This window comes from Centruroides sculpturatus, unplaced genomic scaffold, assembly GCF_000671375.1.
Source record: "Centruroides sculpturatus isolate CEXI.00-Female unplaced genomic scaffold, Cexi_2.0 scaffold704, whole genome shotgun sequence".
Classification (NCBI taxonomy): Eukaryota; Metazoa; Arthropoda; class Arachnida; order Scorpiones; family Buthidae; genus Centruroides; species Centruroides sculpturatus.
Window position 1 is genome coordinate 345,946 of NW_019384945.1, and position 19,253 is coordinate 365,198.

At 29.5% G+C, this 19,253-nt stretch overlaps 1 protein-coding gene across 1 annotated transcript in view; it reads left to right on the forward strand.

Moving 5' to 3' along the window:
- Nucleotides 1-19,253, forward strand: part of LOC111632189 (vacuolar protein sorting-associated protein 33A-like) — a 45,355-nt gene that overhangs the window by 24,238 nt on the left and 1,864 nt on the right. Inside the window, exons 6-14 of the mRNA XM_023376559.1 lie at nucleotides 288-462; nucleotides 2,585-2,775; nucleotides 5,963-6,053; nucleotides 8,754-8,828; nucleotides 10,752-10,831; nucleotides 11,589-11,675; nucleotides 11,786-11,917; nucleotides 17,172-17,337; nucleotides 17,421-17,543. Coding sequence (XP_023232327.1) covers nucleotides 288-462; nucleotides 2,585-2,775; nucleotides 5,963-6,053; nucleotides 8,754-8,828; nucleotides 10,752-10,831; nucleotides 11,589-11,675; nucleotides 11,786-11,917; nucleotides 17,172-17,337; nucleotides 17,421-17,543 — 1,120 coding nt within the window. The remainder of the gene's footprint in view (nucleotides 1-287; nucleotides 463-2,584; nucleotides 2,776-5,962; nucleotides 6,054-8,753; nucleotides 8,829-10,751; nucleotides 10,832-11,588; nucleotides 11,676-11,785; nucleotides 11,918-17,171; nucleotides 17,338-17,420; nucleotides 17,544-19,253) is intronic.

A 19,253-nucleotide genomic window follows, 5' to 3' on the forward strand; every position in this document is an offset into this window, starting at 1 on the left:
TTAATATTTAGACATGGCTTTACAAAAAGAAGAAAAAAGAATAAAAACTAAGATTTATTGAGAACCATAATTCTGTTTGTCAAATTTTCAACAGAATAAATACAAGGATATATGCAGACTTGCATAATAGTTAATCAAATAGTTTTGATTTTGAATTTTTGGGGTGATATTTTAAAAGTTCTATCACATATAATCTAGTATTCTTATTAACAGTTAAGATGGACTTTTCAAACATTCTGCATGAATAACTTTTTTCCACTTATAAAATTAAGTTAAATTTTTTTCAGCATGTATTTGATTTGATGATGAGAATGAGACGGGAGCAAGCTGGGAATGAACCTCAAATCACTTCTCAAATTCATAATTTATTGTTGTTGGATAGATCTGTTGATTTGTTGTCACCTCTAGCAACCCAATTAACATACGAAGGTCTTTTGGATGAAATATTTGGAATACAAAATAGTAAGTAAAATTTATAATTTCATAATTTAAGTATTAGTTGTTTTGTCATTGTACCATTATGCATTTTCTTAATCTAGGATCAAAATGTTACGTAGATACCTTTTTTTTTTTTAAAAATACCAAATTGCATTTTTATGATTTGAACACACTCATTTTAACTTCCATTGCATATCATACATAAAATCTAGAGAGATAATCATTGTAATTATGATGATAATCTGACTGAATGGTGCAGGATTGCCAAAGACATTCATTGCAGTGTAAAGAATAGATCATTCACTAAGCTTACTGAAAATTGACATTACACTTAAATGACAGAAACAAATTACATTGAATAAATTGATTAAAAACACATTTGACATCATAAACATATTGCTCATTACATGTATCTCAACTCCAACTCAAAATGAACTTATTAATAGGAAACTTAAATTTTATCTTATGTATTGAACACTACAACATATTTTACAATATATTGATACATAGTGTATTAAAATTATGTATGAATGATAAGGATACCATTAAAGCATTGTAAACAAAATGTTTCAAATACAAGGGTGGTTCAACTTCTGTCCAGAATTTTGTTTATGGCAATAGAATTGTACATGTTGCATAGTCCCAATTTATGTTTTATTCTCTAGATTCTCCCTCTCCATATGCTGACATTTTGTCAATGATGCTGTCTGCAAAATAGTCTGTTGGCTGTTGTCAGAGTGAACCACTGCATGATGAACTCATTGAAGTCGGAGAGTTTGTCATGCTGAAGTCAGAGAGACTACAGTATTTGGATAAATTTCCTGTCTCCCAACGCTTCCTTTAAATGGCCAAATAGGTGATAATTACACAGTAGACTGATCTGGACTGTAGTCAGAGAGATGCAAAATTTTCCAACTAAGTCTAAAGATAGCTTCTATTATGTGCAGAGCTGTGCTCCAACTCCAGCCAAAAAACTTATTCTGCAGGTATAGCATCATTTTCAAAATGACAGAGTGTTGGCATATGGAGGGGAGTACGTAGAGAAAGAAACCTAAATTGGGATTACATAACACATATAGTTCCATTTTCATTACTGAAATTCCAGACAGAAATTAAACCACTTGAAAAGCAAACATTAACACTTAATTTACTATAGAAAGAATAATTCTCCCACTTGAGATTCTATGTAACTTCATGATTATATTCTAAAACAATGGTGCCCAAACTATGGCCCCCAGCCTGGAACACAGCATTAATTTGGTCTGTGAACATATTTGACACATCATTTTTAAATGATAGAATAGGTCTACCTTTACTACATATGGAGTGTTCAGAAAACCCCAGGAATTTTTCAGGAAGTGGTCCATCCAGATATGTTGGGTCCCATACCTCATCTCAACTTCTTCATTGTGGGTCTGGCCAAACCTACAATATGCTTCCTAAAAAATGCCCTCTTAGTGCCCACAGTGCAGAAAGAGTTAAAAAGAAAATATTAAAGATTATTTTGTAGATTACGGGGTAATCTTTGATATTTTCTTACAGTATAAATCCAAAAAATGTCCATTGAAAAGTTTATCATCACTCAATTTAGATTGTATTAACAAAGAACAATCAAATATTGACTTATTAAAGATTTGTTTTGGACAAACCTAAAGTTTATTCAAAAAGGGTTTTATGATTATCAACAAGATAAGCAAATACTAAAATCTATAGGAAATATGCCTATAATGCATCATGTATTAAACATTATACCAAGAATATGCAAATTGAAGTAAACTATTTGCATATCTGATTAAGTATGGTATTAAACAATGGCAAATTTTTAATGACATTCTTTATATTCTTTCATTTAAATGGAAGTTCTTTCATATGTTTCCTTTGGTATTCTCTTCAATAATTTTAAAAACTTTTTAAAAGATTAATTTACAATTAATCCTTGAAAAAAATCTTTAAAACTGCTTTTTTCAAAGTGAAAATTATTAAAGAGCAGTATCAAGATAATTTAACTGTAAATTATTTTATGGTGATTAATGTTTAAATTGGTTTTATTTAAATTTAATAGTTATTTTATTGAAAATGTTTCAGTTATTTAAGAATTTAAAAGTTTTATTTAAATATTTAATTATATTATCTTTAAAATATTCAGATACAATCAAAGTACCACCAGAAAAATTTGCTTCTTCAAGTGAGAAAGGCACGCAAGAAATTCCCACAGAAAGAAAACAGTTTCTGTTAAATTCTACAGAAGAGCTCTACGCTGAATTGCGAGATAAAAATTTTCATGCCGTTGGTCCGACACTTAGTAAAAAAGCCAAAATATTATCTTCTCAGTTTGATGTAAGTATTATAAACTTTTACTATTATTTTCAGCTGACATTCATGCCAGGTGCAAATGCAAATATTTAATGATTTTTAAATAATACCAACATAATAATTGAATAAGCATAGCAACAAAGTATTATATTCTTAGACAGTCAAGTGTATAAATTAAATAATAAAACAGAAATTAATGTAATTATAACTAAGGGTCGAATTTGTATGCATAATCATGTTTTTTTTTTTTTTTCTTAAATGCTATGATGTTGAAATGTCAATGTAAACACAATTTAAGTCCAAGTAGATCAAATTAAGGTTGTCCAATAATGCTTATTTTATTTTACCATATATTACTGCATTATTACTGCATATTTTGCAAATTTGACAATTTTCAGAAGTAAAGTGTTTTATAAATTACATAGTATGGTTGAAAAAGGCTTTTTTTTTCTTTTTAAATGAATGCTATAGTCCATTTCTGCTTCCTGTATAGTAAATTTTTTTTTGTGCATTTATAGTTAATGTGAAAAATAGCATTCTGCCATACAATTACAGATGAATGGTTTTAAAAATGTTTTAAATTTGAGCCATCTAACTCATATTCTATAAAGTTCTACAAACAAACACATTTTGTGTTGCCATGGTAATCGCTCATTCCTCATATTGTCAAAATCCTTTGAATTACTTGTATTAGAATTATTGTAAGTGTTTATATTGTTAATTTAATAATGTTAAAATTAAATATTTCAAAAAGTTGTGTAATGTTTAATTAAATATAGGGAGATAATTTTTTGGGAGTAAACTAGTCAAACTTTTATGTATGGAACATGTGCAGAAAATATTTTGTTACATTGAATTCAGTTCAACCAACAATATGGGTAAAACAACAAAAACTAATGCTGAATTTGTAAGAAAGTATGTACAGGAACTCATAAAACAGATGAAAAATTTTTTATTATAATGTATGCCACAAATCATTTCCTGCTAAGAAAAAAAGTCAGCTCTAGTTACACTAAAACTAATATTAGAAGAATTTGTGTTTTCAGACTCCAACTTTCAGAACTAAAGTGTTTTGTATAAAACACTTTAGTTCTAAAAGTTGGAAACAGAAATATTACTATCAACTTCAACACAAAATCTGTAGTTATTAAATAACTTACTAAGATTTCAATAAGGATTGATTATCTAATCAATCATTATTGAAATTTTATTGAACATGCACTTTTATTTGTAATTGATTTGATTGCACCCTGCCTATGTGAAACAATATACTAAAACATATTTTGTGGTTCATAATTTTCAAATCTCTTGCATTACCTATTGTTGCATGTTTAGCCCTCTCACCTAAAAAGTGTGATGTAATAGATACTAAGATTTACTTACAAACAGCATAAAATACTATGCATTTCAACTTACAAATTTAGTGTATATTAGAGAAACTTTTAATGTGCATAATGCATATTTCAGGAATTTTAATAGACATATATTAGTGTATATGTTGTGATTTTAAATGTATATAAATTCTGATCCTTAATTATAGTTGAAATTGTCCAAAAAATTCTGTCTTTAATTACAATTATAACATGTTAAATGAATGAGAAATAAAAATTGTGAAATCTGGCCCATTAGGTCACCAAACCTTGTTTTCATGTATTTTGGGTCTATGGGAAAATTTCTAGCATTTGCTGTAAGAGAAACTGTAATATTGTATATAAAAATCACTTTTATTAAAACTTTACTTAAACCTTTTCCACTATACAGTAAACTTTTGGACACCATTTATTATCATGTTATATTTTGAACATATCCCAATATATTTTGTAACTATTTTACCAATCTTTAATTATAGTCAAATTCTTTCCAACTGTTAGTTATTTGTAAACTTATAACAATCACCTGTCTGCAGGTAGAAATAGATGGCAATTCATATTGAGTTCCCATATGACTTTAGAAGTACAATTTGGTGTATGGCAGAAGCTCAATTTTTTGTTTGCACAAATATGTTGATAAATATTCATATCTTTTACACCTTGCTTAATTTTTACTACTAAAACTGTATAAATATACAAATTTAAGAGTGTTTGTTTTTGATCTAACATTTATTTAAATAATTGAGAAGTTATAATAATAATCTTTTTTTATGTTGAAAGCATTGTAAATGGCAGTGTTCAATATATTGGGCTGTAATTTGAAAAAATTGTAGACCTATAAATTCTCACTGTCTGTCAGTCTGTCCTTAATCTCAAGAACAGAGTTAGTTAGATAAAAGTTGAGACCAGATATGGAAACCTTAGGGACAGCACGCCCCGATTAACTATGTAAGAACTTCCAATGCAAACCAGAAATCACATTATCACAATTCAAAAATTTCCTCCTGAAAGGAATTAGCAATAGATTTGTGCCAGTCATTAATCTAATGGAAAAGTATGATTTGCAAGAACAAGACACTAATAATTTGAGGTGGAGAGCATATATTTTAAATTAAAAAATTATTAAAAATATGATTAAAAATTGTGGCCTGGCACAATAAATAATTGCTCGTTTATCTATAAATTTATCTGTAAAGAAACCAAACCAAGATCTGCATCAGATGAACTCGGATCAAGTGCCTATATGAACTGTATATAGTACATATAGGCACTTAATCTGAGTCAACACACACAATAGTTTTATAAAGGTGAACATCTGGTGAAAAATGCAAATATTTATTGCACAAAATTGTATAAGATTGTCTACGAAATAAAATATCTTCAAATTCACAATTATATTTATTAATTGTAATATTTCTTTTTACATTTTTATGGGTTAATTTGAAAATTCAATAGAAAATTGAATTTTGAAATTTTGAAAATTTGAGTTAATTTTTTAAAATTAACTCAAATTTTATGATGACTTTCTAAATGCAGTGTTTCTAAATCTATTAATATAACTTTACACATACACATACTCAAGCATGTAGTATTTGCACACACTAAATTTTATATATTTGTTGGGTGATATTGCAGTTATCAACCTGATATTTTATTAAAATTTCAAAGAAAAATAACTATTGCAATCAGAAAACAATTATGAGTTATATATCAAAGAAGCCACCACTTAAATTGTTTTTCCGTAATATAATTTTGTAAGTTAATACTTTAAAATATAAATTTTAATAATTTATATTTCTATAAATACATAATTTTTTTACAAATTTTATTCTTAATTATAGGAAAGGCGTGGTGTAAAAACCTTGGATGAAATCAAACAATTTGTTAATAAGTTACCTCACATGCAGGCAGCTAAAAAATCTCTTGCCACACGTAAGAATTTTAATAATATGAAATTGTTAAAGTAAAAATGTACTAAATTTTATTTCTCTTTCCTTTAAATTTTACTATAAGATTAATTTTGGCAAGTAAAATTTAAAGGAGAGGGAGGAGAAAAATAGTATTTCTATTGAAGATAATCAAATATGCTTAAGTACTGTATATAAAAGAAAGCTCAAACTGTTAAGAAAGACAAAATATAAGGATCTATTATGGGAATGGAAAACATATGGCATGTGTGCTCAAAGTAGCACATCAAGAGAAATTATCTGGCATGCAAAATATCATAAGATTTTGTTTATTTTTTTTACTGTTAAATTTCAATTTTTTATTATGGTCCTGTATTTAGTGACATTAGTCATCATCTTTTTATCAATCAGCTTCTTTACATTTATTCTAATTAAAGCATATTTGTGTAATTTCTTGTTATTTAAAGTTTAAAACTTTGGCATGCATAAACATTTTCAAGGATAACTATGGTTATCATATGACGTGGACTCAAAAAGTTCACCATCTATTAGGACATTTTCAGCCTACCATTTGACCAGTATTGGCTAACTTCATCCAACTTCTCACTTTAGTTGGATGTAGTGGGACAAAAACATTTGTAATAAATCCTTATTTTTGCTTTTCTTGACAATTTGTGTTTTTCTTTTTATTCAAATATAGTACCAAGTTTTATTCATTAGAGAATTAGAAAAAATGTGTTTTCATTTCAAATAATACAAAATCTAGGTTGCCATATAAAAATATGAGATTCTACATTTAAATTGAATATTTGAAGTTTTTGATCTTGTTGGAACCAAAATTTAAAGTTAGTGAACATTGTCAGATATAACAAAATTGACATTTTATAAATGTCAATATATATTGAAAGGTATTAGTTCTTGTTTTGTGGCATATTAAATAATAAATGAGTAATTATTTATTGTGACACTTTTTTAATGGTAATTAATCCTTTGATCAGTAAATGTGTAATACACATGGTGAGCCATACAGAGTAAGCATGTGTGTTCAAGTTTGTCTCATCATAGTATGCTCATATATTTACAGATAGCAACTGACATTTATTGACAGGTCTAGAAATATTTTTTCTATGTGGTTTTTTGTAAGTTTTGTGAAATTTAGTATAGAATTTTCTAGCATGAAGACAAACATGGTGTCTAATTGTCATTTATATTAGCTGTCTCCTGAATTGTTGGAATTAATCAATGTAATCAAATCAGAAGAAGAAAATATTGCCTAGTTTATTAAAAATATGAACTAGAAGATGAGATATTAATCTATTTTGTAAATGTTATATTTTTTTAAAAAACCACTCACTCTGGGAGGAGAGGGAACTAATAAACCCACTCATGAAAGGGTTAAAATATAGATTTAGTTATTTATAAAACAAGAATAGTAAACAAACAAATATTGTTTTTTTATTCCAAGGAAATGGATTCTGGTGAAAATGATAAATCAAATTCATGTGTGGCTTCATTCCTTGCCAACTGGTCGCCATCAGAAGCCTGGCCAAACCCATAATGAGCATATTTAAAAACTTCTCTTATTGGGGAGGAAAGAGTTAAAAACTAAAGAAAAAATATCCAAACTTTCTTTGATAAGTTAATCCATTACATCGATCTATAGTATGCAGGTGTATTATTTTTCATCAGTTTTTTATTAAAGGCCACACTGACATTTTTCAAGGTACTTGGGATCAGTGTCCTTGTTACTCATTGATCATTATGAGCTAATCTGGCTTGTGGTTCAGTTGGCCGGAAGGACAAGGAATAGGAAAGAGTCCTGATATGTAATATTTATAGAAAAGTTGATAATGTTGATGACTGGATAGCTATACAATGAGACATTCTGTTACTATACTGAATATTTTGGATTCAAGTGAAATACATTATTTTATATTAAGCAAAACTGGTTGTATATAATAAAAACTAATTTTTAAGTTATATCTTTCTTTGTAACATCACATGTTTGTACAAGTTCATGGTTCTTTCTGGAAGTTTTTGAATTTTAATTATGATAAAATATTTAAATATTGTTCTGTTCTGCATTCTATGTAAGACACTTGACATTGTATTTGAGTGTTTTAAATAAAACATTACATTATGATTTAACTAAGGTAGAATTCTAATTATCCTAGGTAACATGGATCGTCAGTATCTTGGATAACTGAAGACTTGAATAATATGTACAGCTATAACCATATTAAGATTAAAAATTACATTTTGTATCATATCACTTTTAAACTTCTTTTTATACAATACATAATTTAATCATGAATAAGAACAATAACTTTTACATCATCTATTATACAGCTAATACATATAGTTTTAAGAATAAAAATGTGTAATTATGGCAGTTATGTTTTAATATGAATGGTTTTAATCTTACATTGAAGTACATCAATGAAAAGTAACAAACAAATCATTTTATAATACATGTTATCATTTTAACTTTCTTTTATGAATTAAAGTGTAAGAAAAGTAGTGTCACTTACAGATTTACCTCGAATAATCAATGTTCTGCTGTATTGAAAATTGTCATAGTATTTTTTGCAATTAAGTTATTGTTAAACAACTTTATAATCATTATAAATATTTATATTAATTTAAAAAAAGAAAACATTTGACATTTATTCTAGTATTATTGTAATTTTCAAAATACATAAAGCTTTGTATTTTTTATTGCCAGATACTTCAATGGCTGAATTAATCAAAGAAGTAACAGATAAAGAAGAATTTTTGGAATCTTTACAAGTAGAACAAGGTATGATATTTCATATATTTTATACGTGTTTAGTAATTTTAATAATAAAATAAATAAGTTGGTAACCAACTTTTGGGAATCAAAATTTCAGTTTATTGAAGTACATCTAGATTTAATTCATTATTGTCAGAATTTGTGACTCAAAACAGTTACATTTAGTAAGCCAAATGACTCATTTTTATATAGAGTAAAATTTCTAAATTTATACTGCAGTTATTAAATGGAAATAATTAAAGTTTAAAATCAATTGTATGATGCCACATTTGGCCTTTGTGGAATCTATGACTTAGCATCTGTAAATGTCCCATATCAGCAGCTGTAGCCAAAATGTTAATAAACCCCAGATTTTGTGTAGCCACTCTTTCGTCTAGCCATATTTGTTTAGCACAATTTTGATTTCTTTGAATTCTTCAATTTCCTTCCATTGGCTTTTACTCTCCAGACAAATGAAATGGGATTTTCATAACTTGTCATTCAAATTGCTCAAAATGAGAACTGACATGTTCATCCATCAGACAGTCTTGTCCATTGCTGCAGTCAACATAGGTTTGTATTTCTTTTTTATCAGAAGTCAGACAAATGAAGTGAACTTTCCAACTTTTCTTGAACTTGCAAGAGAATATTTTAGCTCACTGTCATCTGTCGGCATAGGAAAATGATCTTTCTTGCCAGAAAATTTTGCAACTGACTACTACTGGCTACAAAGTTCTTCACAATTGAATCACAAATAGTTACACTATTGACTATTTCCCTGGAATTCATCATGATCATTTTCTACAAAACAGAAAGCTGTCTACTTTTCATCTCATCTAGCTAATCTTCTATTTTCTCCTCCATTTCTTCACTTGCAGGTTTTCTTCCACCTCCTTGGAGTCATCATCTTTTAGAATTATTGGATTTAACACTAGTTTGAAGCTTCTCTTTATCGTTATGCCATTTTCAAGTTATTTTAGGGTTGACTTCAAATTTTCTGGCAGCTTTTGCTTTTCCATTATTTATTGCAAAATCTACAGCTTCCAGTTTAAAACTTATTTTATAGCTATTCAATATGACCCATTTCACCTTCATGAATTAAAATAGCGGTATTCAACATTATTATCAAATGCTAAAACTACAGCAAATATCACTAATAAATATTGGTAGAAGAAAGTAATTTTTATACAAAATTGTATCCTTGATATATCATGCATTAAAAATGATGAGAATATGTTTCTAGAGAAAGTTTCCAGTACAATGTTATACTTTATCACAGTCTGAAATGAAACATGTTCAATATTGATGGTGTAAAAAAATCTCCAAAATTTTACAAACTTTTTATCTTAAATAAGTGCCTGGTGGTTATTCAAAACCCAGTGCTAATTCAAGGAAATACAGTATTTGTAAATTTTGTCATCGTTGTTGACAATTCAAAATATATATTATAGTTTTGTTATTTAAATTATATTAATAATTGATGATGATATGACATTACATTACAAATGAGAGCTCTGGCCAGACATGCCTGTTCCTGTCAGATAACCAAAGATAAGAAACATAGGGGACATAGTCTTGTAAATCACTTGGAGATTGCACAAAGTACAGGTTCTGCTGTTGCTTGGGAAGGTCCTGAGTCTGTATAAATAAAAAAGTGTAGTCAGAGAATAGAGGTTGATAATTCTATATTGTTACAGGAAAAATGAGGCCAAAGAAAAAGAAGATTAAATGTATTTGTAAAGAAAATATTGATATTAAATTATTTCTCTAAGCCAAAAAATTGCCAAATTAAATCAGATTATATTACTTCTATTAACAATATCCGGCAATCATTTAGTTTTAATATAACTTACAGAAGTTTATATTTATATATTTCTATAAGCCATATAGAGAATTTTAATCATTTAAACTTGAGATTTATCAATTTTCTAATGATTAAAAATATTTCAGAGTTTATGAATGGAATTGATACGGATAAAATTAATCCATACATCGAAGATTGCATTGGAAGACAGGAATCATTAATAAAGGTAAAAACAAAGGCAGTTCCAAATGTTTTTTCTGATTTTTACACTTGGAGATGGATTAGATTTTTAAAATCTCAAAACAGCTCGCTTTTAATTTGAAATTTACATTGCATTTTTAGTTTTTGCCATAAATTGATTTTGTGAATTGTATTGTCAATTCTAAATTAAATGTCAAAAGTTAAAGTTAGATATTTGTAAGGTATTTTTACTTAATATGAAATTATCTAAACAAGTTGAGTATCATTTGCCTAACTTTAATAATGTTGATAGCTCGAGATGATGATAAAATGCATCGACTGATGGTACAATTTGTTTCAAAGGACAAAGGTTAAAACAACATTGTATGATAAATTCCAGAACAAATGACCATTTTGCAAAGGATTTTGTGATTGTTTGATTTTTACTTCAACTTCATTATGTCTTCTGCCAGATTCTTTTTCTGTATATTTTCCAACTAGCTCGGTGCCATTTTTGTGTCCGCTTGATCTCCATTCATTCTTATTTTAATTGCAATTCCATCTTCTTTTGTCAACATGCATTTTCTGGAAACCAAGCTCTAATCTCCTCTCTTTTGAATCTCATTAACTAACATTTAGATTCTAATACCAGTTTGACAGAACCAAAAATGAAGTTTATTATTTGATTCTGAAATTGTTAATCTTTGCTTTAAAAAAATTTCCTAATTTATTTTTACAAGTAGATAATAAAATGTTTCATTAACAAGTTTTAATAAGCAAAATTTTAATTTTTTTTCTTTTAGATCTTGCGCTTAATCTGTATGCAGTCTGTTATAAATAATGGATTAAAACAAAAAGTTCTAGATTATTACAGAAGTGAAATATTACAAGTAATGTATTTGCTTTTAAAAATATATTAAGCACATAAAAAAAAATAATTCTTTCTCTCTTTTTCTGTTAGAGATTATTCCTCCATCTTATTTGTTTATTTTTACTGCAGACTTATGGATATCAAAACTTTTTAACGCTGGTCAACCTGGAGAAGGCCGGATTGCTGAAACCACAAGGCAGTAAAATTTATTCCACTCTTCGGAAGACATTACGTTTGACGGTAGAAGATGTAGATGAATTGGCAAGTTCATTTTTATTTCTTTTGATTATTGAGTTTTTTAAATCTTTCTTTCCATTATCAAAAATTTAAAAGTTTTGTTCTGTAGTAAACTTAATCTTAATTCTTTCTCAAACAAATGAGTGTATAACTAGATTAGAAAGAGATGTATAATCTTTATCTATTACTATCACTTACATTATAAAGCAGAGGTTATATTCTGCAGAATTTATGCAAATCTTCTATATATATAACCCATTCAACGGGTGTCCGTCTGTCCCGTAACCGTTTGATAACGGACACTAGAGGCACCCCTATCGTGTGTCATATTTCAAACATTCAAATTAACAATTTTAATTCTTATTTAAATTAACAATATGAATTATTATTATTCATTTGGCCCATAAATTATTATTTGGTCAATATAACAATATAAATAATTCAGTATATTTGTAATAGGAATTTATTATTTCAGGGGCTTATATCTTGCGAAGGGTCGTGAGTAGGGGTATGGTTCCTTTGACTTTATTGTTTGAAGGGGCTAGTTTGGGGGTTGCCACCTCTTCATTCGGAGGGCAAATCTTACTATTGGGACTTTAACAGAGCTGTACAGCATATTGATAGGAACAAAAAAGTCAAAGGAATCGTACCTCGTGGAAATTTGTAAAGAACGCCCACTAGGGGGCGTCACAGACTACTAGTATATCTATAGAATAAATGCTCTGCATAATGTAAAGAATTAAGAGAATTCTTACTCTACAGTTGCTCTTGACTAAAACTTGCACTCAGATGCCAAAATGGATGCTTTGCTTTTTCACACAACCGAACCATCCAAAAAAGAGTTATTTTTTGACTGATCTTTAATCCCATCATTTAAAACTTTTACCATTATGTCGGAAATCCAATAGCCAAAAATCTTCACAAATTTTATTCCACACAAGGAAGATGCTACTGCATTTTCGATCTCTGTTCTCTAATACAGTGGTCTCCAAAGTGGGGTATGCAAAGTGATACTTGGACTGTAAATTCCCCTTCAAAATACTGTATGTGTCCTGTCCACAATCTGTCTAATCTTACAGTCATCCTCCCAAAGAAGTGGGCTCACATTCACTTGTGATCATACGTGGAAAAATTGCGGATAGCAGGAAATTTAGTAAGAATTATGTATTTATAATGGAAATTTGGCAAATATTATTATATTATACAGTAATACCTCAGTTTTCGTTGACTTCGGTTATTGTCAATTTTTTTTTGTGAAAAATTTATCTCTGTTTTCATCAGTATGCCCAAGTGACCTCACTGCTAATTTTACGAAAACAAATGGTAACCCGTGCGTTTTCTGGCTCAGTGTGGTGTTATTTCTCATGTGAGCATTACCACATGACGGCCCACCAGTGGCCAACGCTTCCGTGCCCTGAACACAGAGTTCGGTCATGGTTTCACGCCTCACCGGGACGGGCTGGCCACGTAAAGTTTTCTGGGTTTTCTCTGTATCTGTATTGCTTGAATAGGGGCCAGTTACCCTTAAACAGACCTCCCGGAAGGCATTATTCCCTGCAATATGACCATCATAAACACATACAACTACGTCACACTTTACTATGGGGCATATAAAGCCCCATACCCACACTTTACTATAGGTTAGCTCATGTCCAACTAGCTCCTACAAGACAACACATTATCCTGCACGTCTAGCCAAACAATTCCATTGCTTTTAGTATTTAACACTATATTAATTCTCTATAAAATGTGTTTTTGGTGTGTATTTTGGAGTGTCTAGAACAGATTAATTGGATTTACATTGATTAATATGGAAATAATTGCCTCGGTTTTCATCAGTTTTGGATTTCACCAATTGTTTATGGTCGGATTATCGACGAAAACTGGGGTATCACTGTATTATATTATAGGAGGTACAACTTCTAATTATTTTCGTCTTAGGTGTACACAATCAAAAAAGTTTGGAGATCACTTCTCTAATATATGGTTGACTCATTTATGATGAAAAACTGAGCAACTAAGAGTGTAAATACTGATTCTTCTTCCACATGTTTGCAGGAAGCTAGCACTTAATTTTGTCTTTGATGAATGCTGCCTTTTTGATATTTTGCTATCAAAATCTGTTTAGACGGAATGTGTTGATTTGTAAGGATGAAAAACAAACTAACTAAAATATGCTTCCAAACCATGATGCTTGCATTTGAAATACATACAGTACTAATAACTTTTAATGTTTTTATCTTAAATACATTTATTGTTTCTCTTTGTCCATTGTTTTGTTATTATTTTACTCCTTTCCATATACAAAAGATTGGTAATAAATACAGAGCAATCTACCACATGCTTGATGAAATTAAAGTAAATTGCTTTATATTCATACAGAACATAAAACTTGGTAACTAGAGGAATCAAAATATTGCAATGAATATTATTTAATTTTTCTTGAATAATATGGATTAACTGTATCTGCAAAGTATAAACTTTCTTCTTTGATAAACAATAGCAGACACACACTAAGAAAACTCTCTATAGCTTATTTTATGCCTCATTTCACAAATTTTGACCGGGCTGTAAAAATGTGCAGTATAGAGGACTAGAGTATTTACTTAGTGACAGGAACAGATTGACGAATCTCTGACAGGGTCACTGTGCATTACCAAAAATGGGGTCTCAAACTTTGTTAAACTTCTAGAGCACCAACAGAGTACCATGCATTGGCAGGACAATGCATGGTACTCTGTTGGAGCTCTACAATATAAGAAACACTCATATACCACAAAATGAAAACAGGTACAAAGTATTTGTTGTTGGCTTTGATCAAGATTATCTGGATTAAAATGTTCTGATGTTATTTTAGTTCCTTAGATATCAAAACAAAGTTGCAACACAAAAAAAAGTTTTGATGGATTTGGAAATTTTTACTTATCAGTATATCAGAAACAATATTTACTCTAAAGTCTAAGGTACTTTTAGACCACAAGTCAAATGAAACTTTGCCACAAAATATATCTATTGTATTCTTATGTTTTCATATAAATAATTTGACTGTTAGCAAAATATTTTTGTAACACAGATTCATCATTTAATAAAAAATAATAATCCAGAACATTAAAAGTTCATTAAAATCATAAATGTAGACAATCCAAAATGGCATCTTTACTTGTCCTTCGTTACACCAGGAACTCTTCTAAAACTCACTAAGGTTCACCCTTTTATTATAGGCTGTGACATTAGTATTGAATAAATTATTCAATTCAAGTTTATTAACGTAATTCAAGTTTAGTATTGAATAAATTATGTAAAAAACAAAATGTTCACTGGTAATTGAATAATATCATAAAATAAATGATGTCCTTTTTCACATCAGGATAAGTGAAGGTGCTGGTTTGGATAATCTATGTTTATGATTTTAATGAACATTCATCAGTTCAAAATCTGTATTTACAAATCCTTGTTTTGCTTTCGTTAATGTTATCGTGCATCCTTTCTTGTTTCTTGATAGGACATAATCACAAAGAATTTTCTGTTTATAGATGTATTCTGATAATTTCATAAGTGTTTGCTTTGTTTGTTAGCCTAGTATATTTCAAAGATATTTTCTTCAAGCATATGGTAGATTCTTCAATATTAATTATACATTAGAACAAAATTTGAGATATGTTTGTATTTTGTATGTGGTTTATTGGTTGTTCCCAACAGTAGCAATCTTTTGTTTTAACTCTTCCAAATTTTTTTTGTTATATTAGTGATGCTCTGTCATAGCCTTTGTCTAAAGGCTGGTTCATGCTATATGTATTCATCTAGCATAGTTTATTGCCATACATTACAGTTGTTGCAACACATGTTTATGCAAAAGAAACTTCTTTTTTATTGCGCAAAAGTATCATTTTGATACTAATTTTTTTTTCTTGCAGAAATGTCTTCTGTAGTCCTGTAATGTTACATTGCCAAATTTAGTTTCATTTATACTGCTAAATATCTCTCCAGACAGTGTTGAATAAGGGTACTTTGTCACCTGGTATTTCTGAAAAATTTACCTTAATATAGTATGAAAACTCTAAGAGAGACAGAAGTTAAGTGCCATCTGTTGGGAAGTATAATAAACTATGGAGTATTTTTGGCAAATTAGATATGGTTAAAAAATTCATTTAGCCAAGCCCAAATTTGGGGGTTTGTCTTTTTTTATCTTTTACCTAAGAAGTCATGGGAGTAGCAATTTTATGCATTTCTGGAATGTGTAAAATTCAAAATTAAAGTATTTCTGGGGCATAGCTGGTCTTTAGTTGTATGGATCTTTTTTACACTTGTACTATGGAGAATATAATCCCTGCATAAATCACACCCTCACTATAGTTTTGGGAATTTTGTGTCATAACAGGTGTTTATTGGAAAAGTATGCTTATTTTTCTCTAATTTGTAAGTATTTACAAAGAGAATCTGCCCCAAAACACATTCTTTTTATATACATATATTCCATATATAACACAGTAATTAGATTTCAAAAAGAGTGTCATGTTATGTGAATCCATGCTATACAAAACACAGTATACGTTTGCTAACTTTTAAAACCTAACATATTCTTTTTTGTAATTAAGAGAAATACAATATTTTTGATTGCTTTAATAAATGTGTGTGAATATTAATTTTCTTCTTCACTGCTAAACACTGTTAACAAGGTTATCATCATCTGAAGTATCAGCAACATGTTGACTTTTCTCTACTTTTTTTTTCATTTGCTTGCATTTACCTAAGAGATCTTTTAATCTATAAAAACAAAACACAGCAACAGACTTTCAGATTCATTTAGAACACTATCACCAATCACAGCAACATCTGGTTTATAGGAAAGCTTGAATAGAAAACTAATGATTTAATGATATTGTACAATCAGTTCTTATTAAATAAAACCTGGTGAAAAGCACAAAACAAGATTGAAATTTTCGATGTTCTAGAATCCATGGGTAAATATGAGACAACATGCATGCTTGATTGAATAAAAAAAATATTGAATAACAATGTTTGCACTTAAAAATTGTGACATTTTGTAACTCTCCAATGTCTCCAATTCTCGAATCATGATAAGAGTGGAACTGTGTTGTTCTTTTATTTATAGAATCATATTTTGAAAAACCCCAAAAACTTATCAAATTTGTTGGCAACTGCAAGCTTGTACTGTGTATTGCAATTTTTGAATTGGTTTCCTAAATTTTGGCAGTTCCTAAAATATGAACAAGTGTGTATTTTTGTGTAAAATTAATCAATTTTTACTTTATTTTAGAATCCAACCGATGTTGCATATGTCCACAGTGGTTATGCACCTCTCAGTGTGCGTCTGGCACAATTTTTGGCCATGCCTGGTTGGCGAGCCATCCAGGATATCCTGAACCAGTTGCCTGGTCCAACGGTGGAAGCAGTGCAGAACATCACGGGACATCGTAAAAGAAGTACTACTATTATATATTCATGTTTATAGTGTATTTCTAACTTCAGAGCTGTTTGTAATCGAGGAATCTCTAATGTGATTTAGGGGGTTCGGGTTCATCTATTCAGTCAAGTGCCGAAGAAAAGAAGGTGACTCTGGTGTTCTTCCTAGGAGGTTGCACGTTTGCGGAAATCTCTGCCCTGCGATTCCTTTCAGAACAAGATGATGGTGAGTTATTCTTCCAGAACATGATAATTAATAATATATTTGTACTAATAGTAAGGTAAGGTTAAACACTCATATTATATATTGAAAAATAACAAGATGGAATATGTGAATTTTTTGTTCAATATATCCCATTTGCAACAATTCAAATATTAGAACAATGTAGCTTTTTTCATTCAACTTCAACTTTTTTATTTTTTACATGGAATCCATGTGATGTTTCATGGTGAAATTTTGGCACTAAATCCATTTTCAATTGAAACACACAAACTGGCCTTGGCCTGACTTCCACACAGTAAATATTAGTCTGTGTGCACTGGTGTAGAATTCCATGCAAAAATATCTGTCAGTGCATTCCAGCCTAGGAGGGCCTTTTTCCAAGCTCCCAATGGCACAGGCTACTCACAAAACATTCCCAGGGTTTTATCAATAATGATTTATCACTTCTTCCATATTCTAACCAAGTCTAGTTCATAATTAAAAGTGGATAAAATGTTTGGACAATTATTTCAATCATTTGGCCAATTTGTTCCTGGCATTAGACCCAAACCAAATAAGGGTTTTGTGTAACCCATCTCTGATCTACAAATTACTTTCAGTCATACCTTGGTACCTGTCACAATCAAAATATCAGAAGCAAAGAATCTTACCATTATGATGTGAATTTATTCAATATGCATAACAAAAAATGGGAAGCAGGAAGCATGTTTTCATTTGTTTCACTGGATTGCAGTAGAAGTTGGACAAGAGGAAAAAAACAAAAAATTTTATGGCTCTTCAAAAAATTAATGAATTACTTGTTTTAATTAACAAATTAAAAACCACCAGCTGTCTGGTTTCCAAGACTCACAAAATTAATCTTAACGAAGCTGTAACATGTTTTCATTTAAATCTGATGGGACAAATGCCAAGATACATTTCAATAAATGTTAACCAATAGATTAATATTGAACATTTTTGGCCACATTCTTAAGTCAAATATCTTATCACATTTATCATACACTAGAAATTCCCCTGTCAAACTTGACAGAATACTTTATACTTTCATAAAAAGTATTTAATTTGTAGAAATATTAGCAATATGTCTTGAATTCTACTATCTGTTGTAACATAAAGAACAACAAAATTATTTTGCTCGAGTCGGACTTCACAGGTCTCAGTTTTTATTCTTTTACATCTAGAATTTCTCTCTCTCTTCGGCACTCATAGTTCCTGAAGGACCTTCGCCTCATCCAGGATTTTCACCCACTCCTTTTCTGGGCTTTACTTTTCCAACAACTCACACCCATCTTTCTCAAATCATCCTCCACATCCTCTTCCCATCTCTTTCTTGGTCTCCCTTTCAGTCTTATTCCCTCTGGCCTTTCTCTGTACATCTGATACACTTTTCTCTCAGGTTCCATCCGTTCTAAATGCCTAATCCAACGAAATCTCTCTCTTTTAATTTCTGTTACAATATCAGGATTTTCATATAAATCTTTGAGTTATATGAAAATTCTCCACTCCCCTCTATCCTGCATTGGTCCATATATTCTTCTCAGAATTTTCCTTTCAAATCTTGTCAACTGTTTATGTTTTCTTGTCAGTGTCCAAGTTTCGGAACCATACATGATTACAGGTCTTATAATAGTTTTATATATTCTAATCTTACTGCATCTTGATATTTCTTTACATGTTATAATTCTTCTTAACATATAATAGCTTTTATTTCCC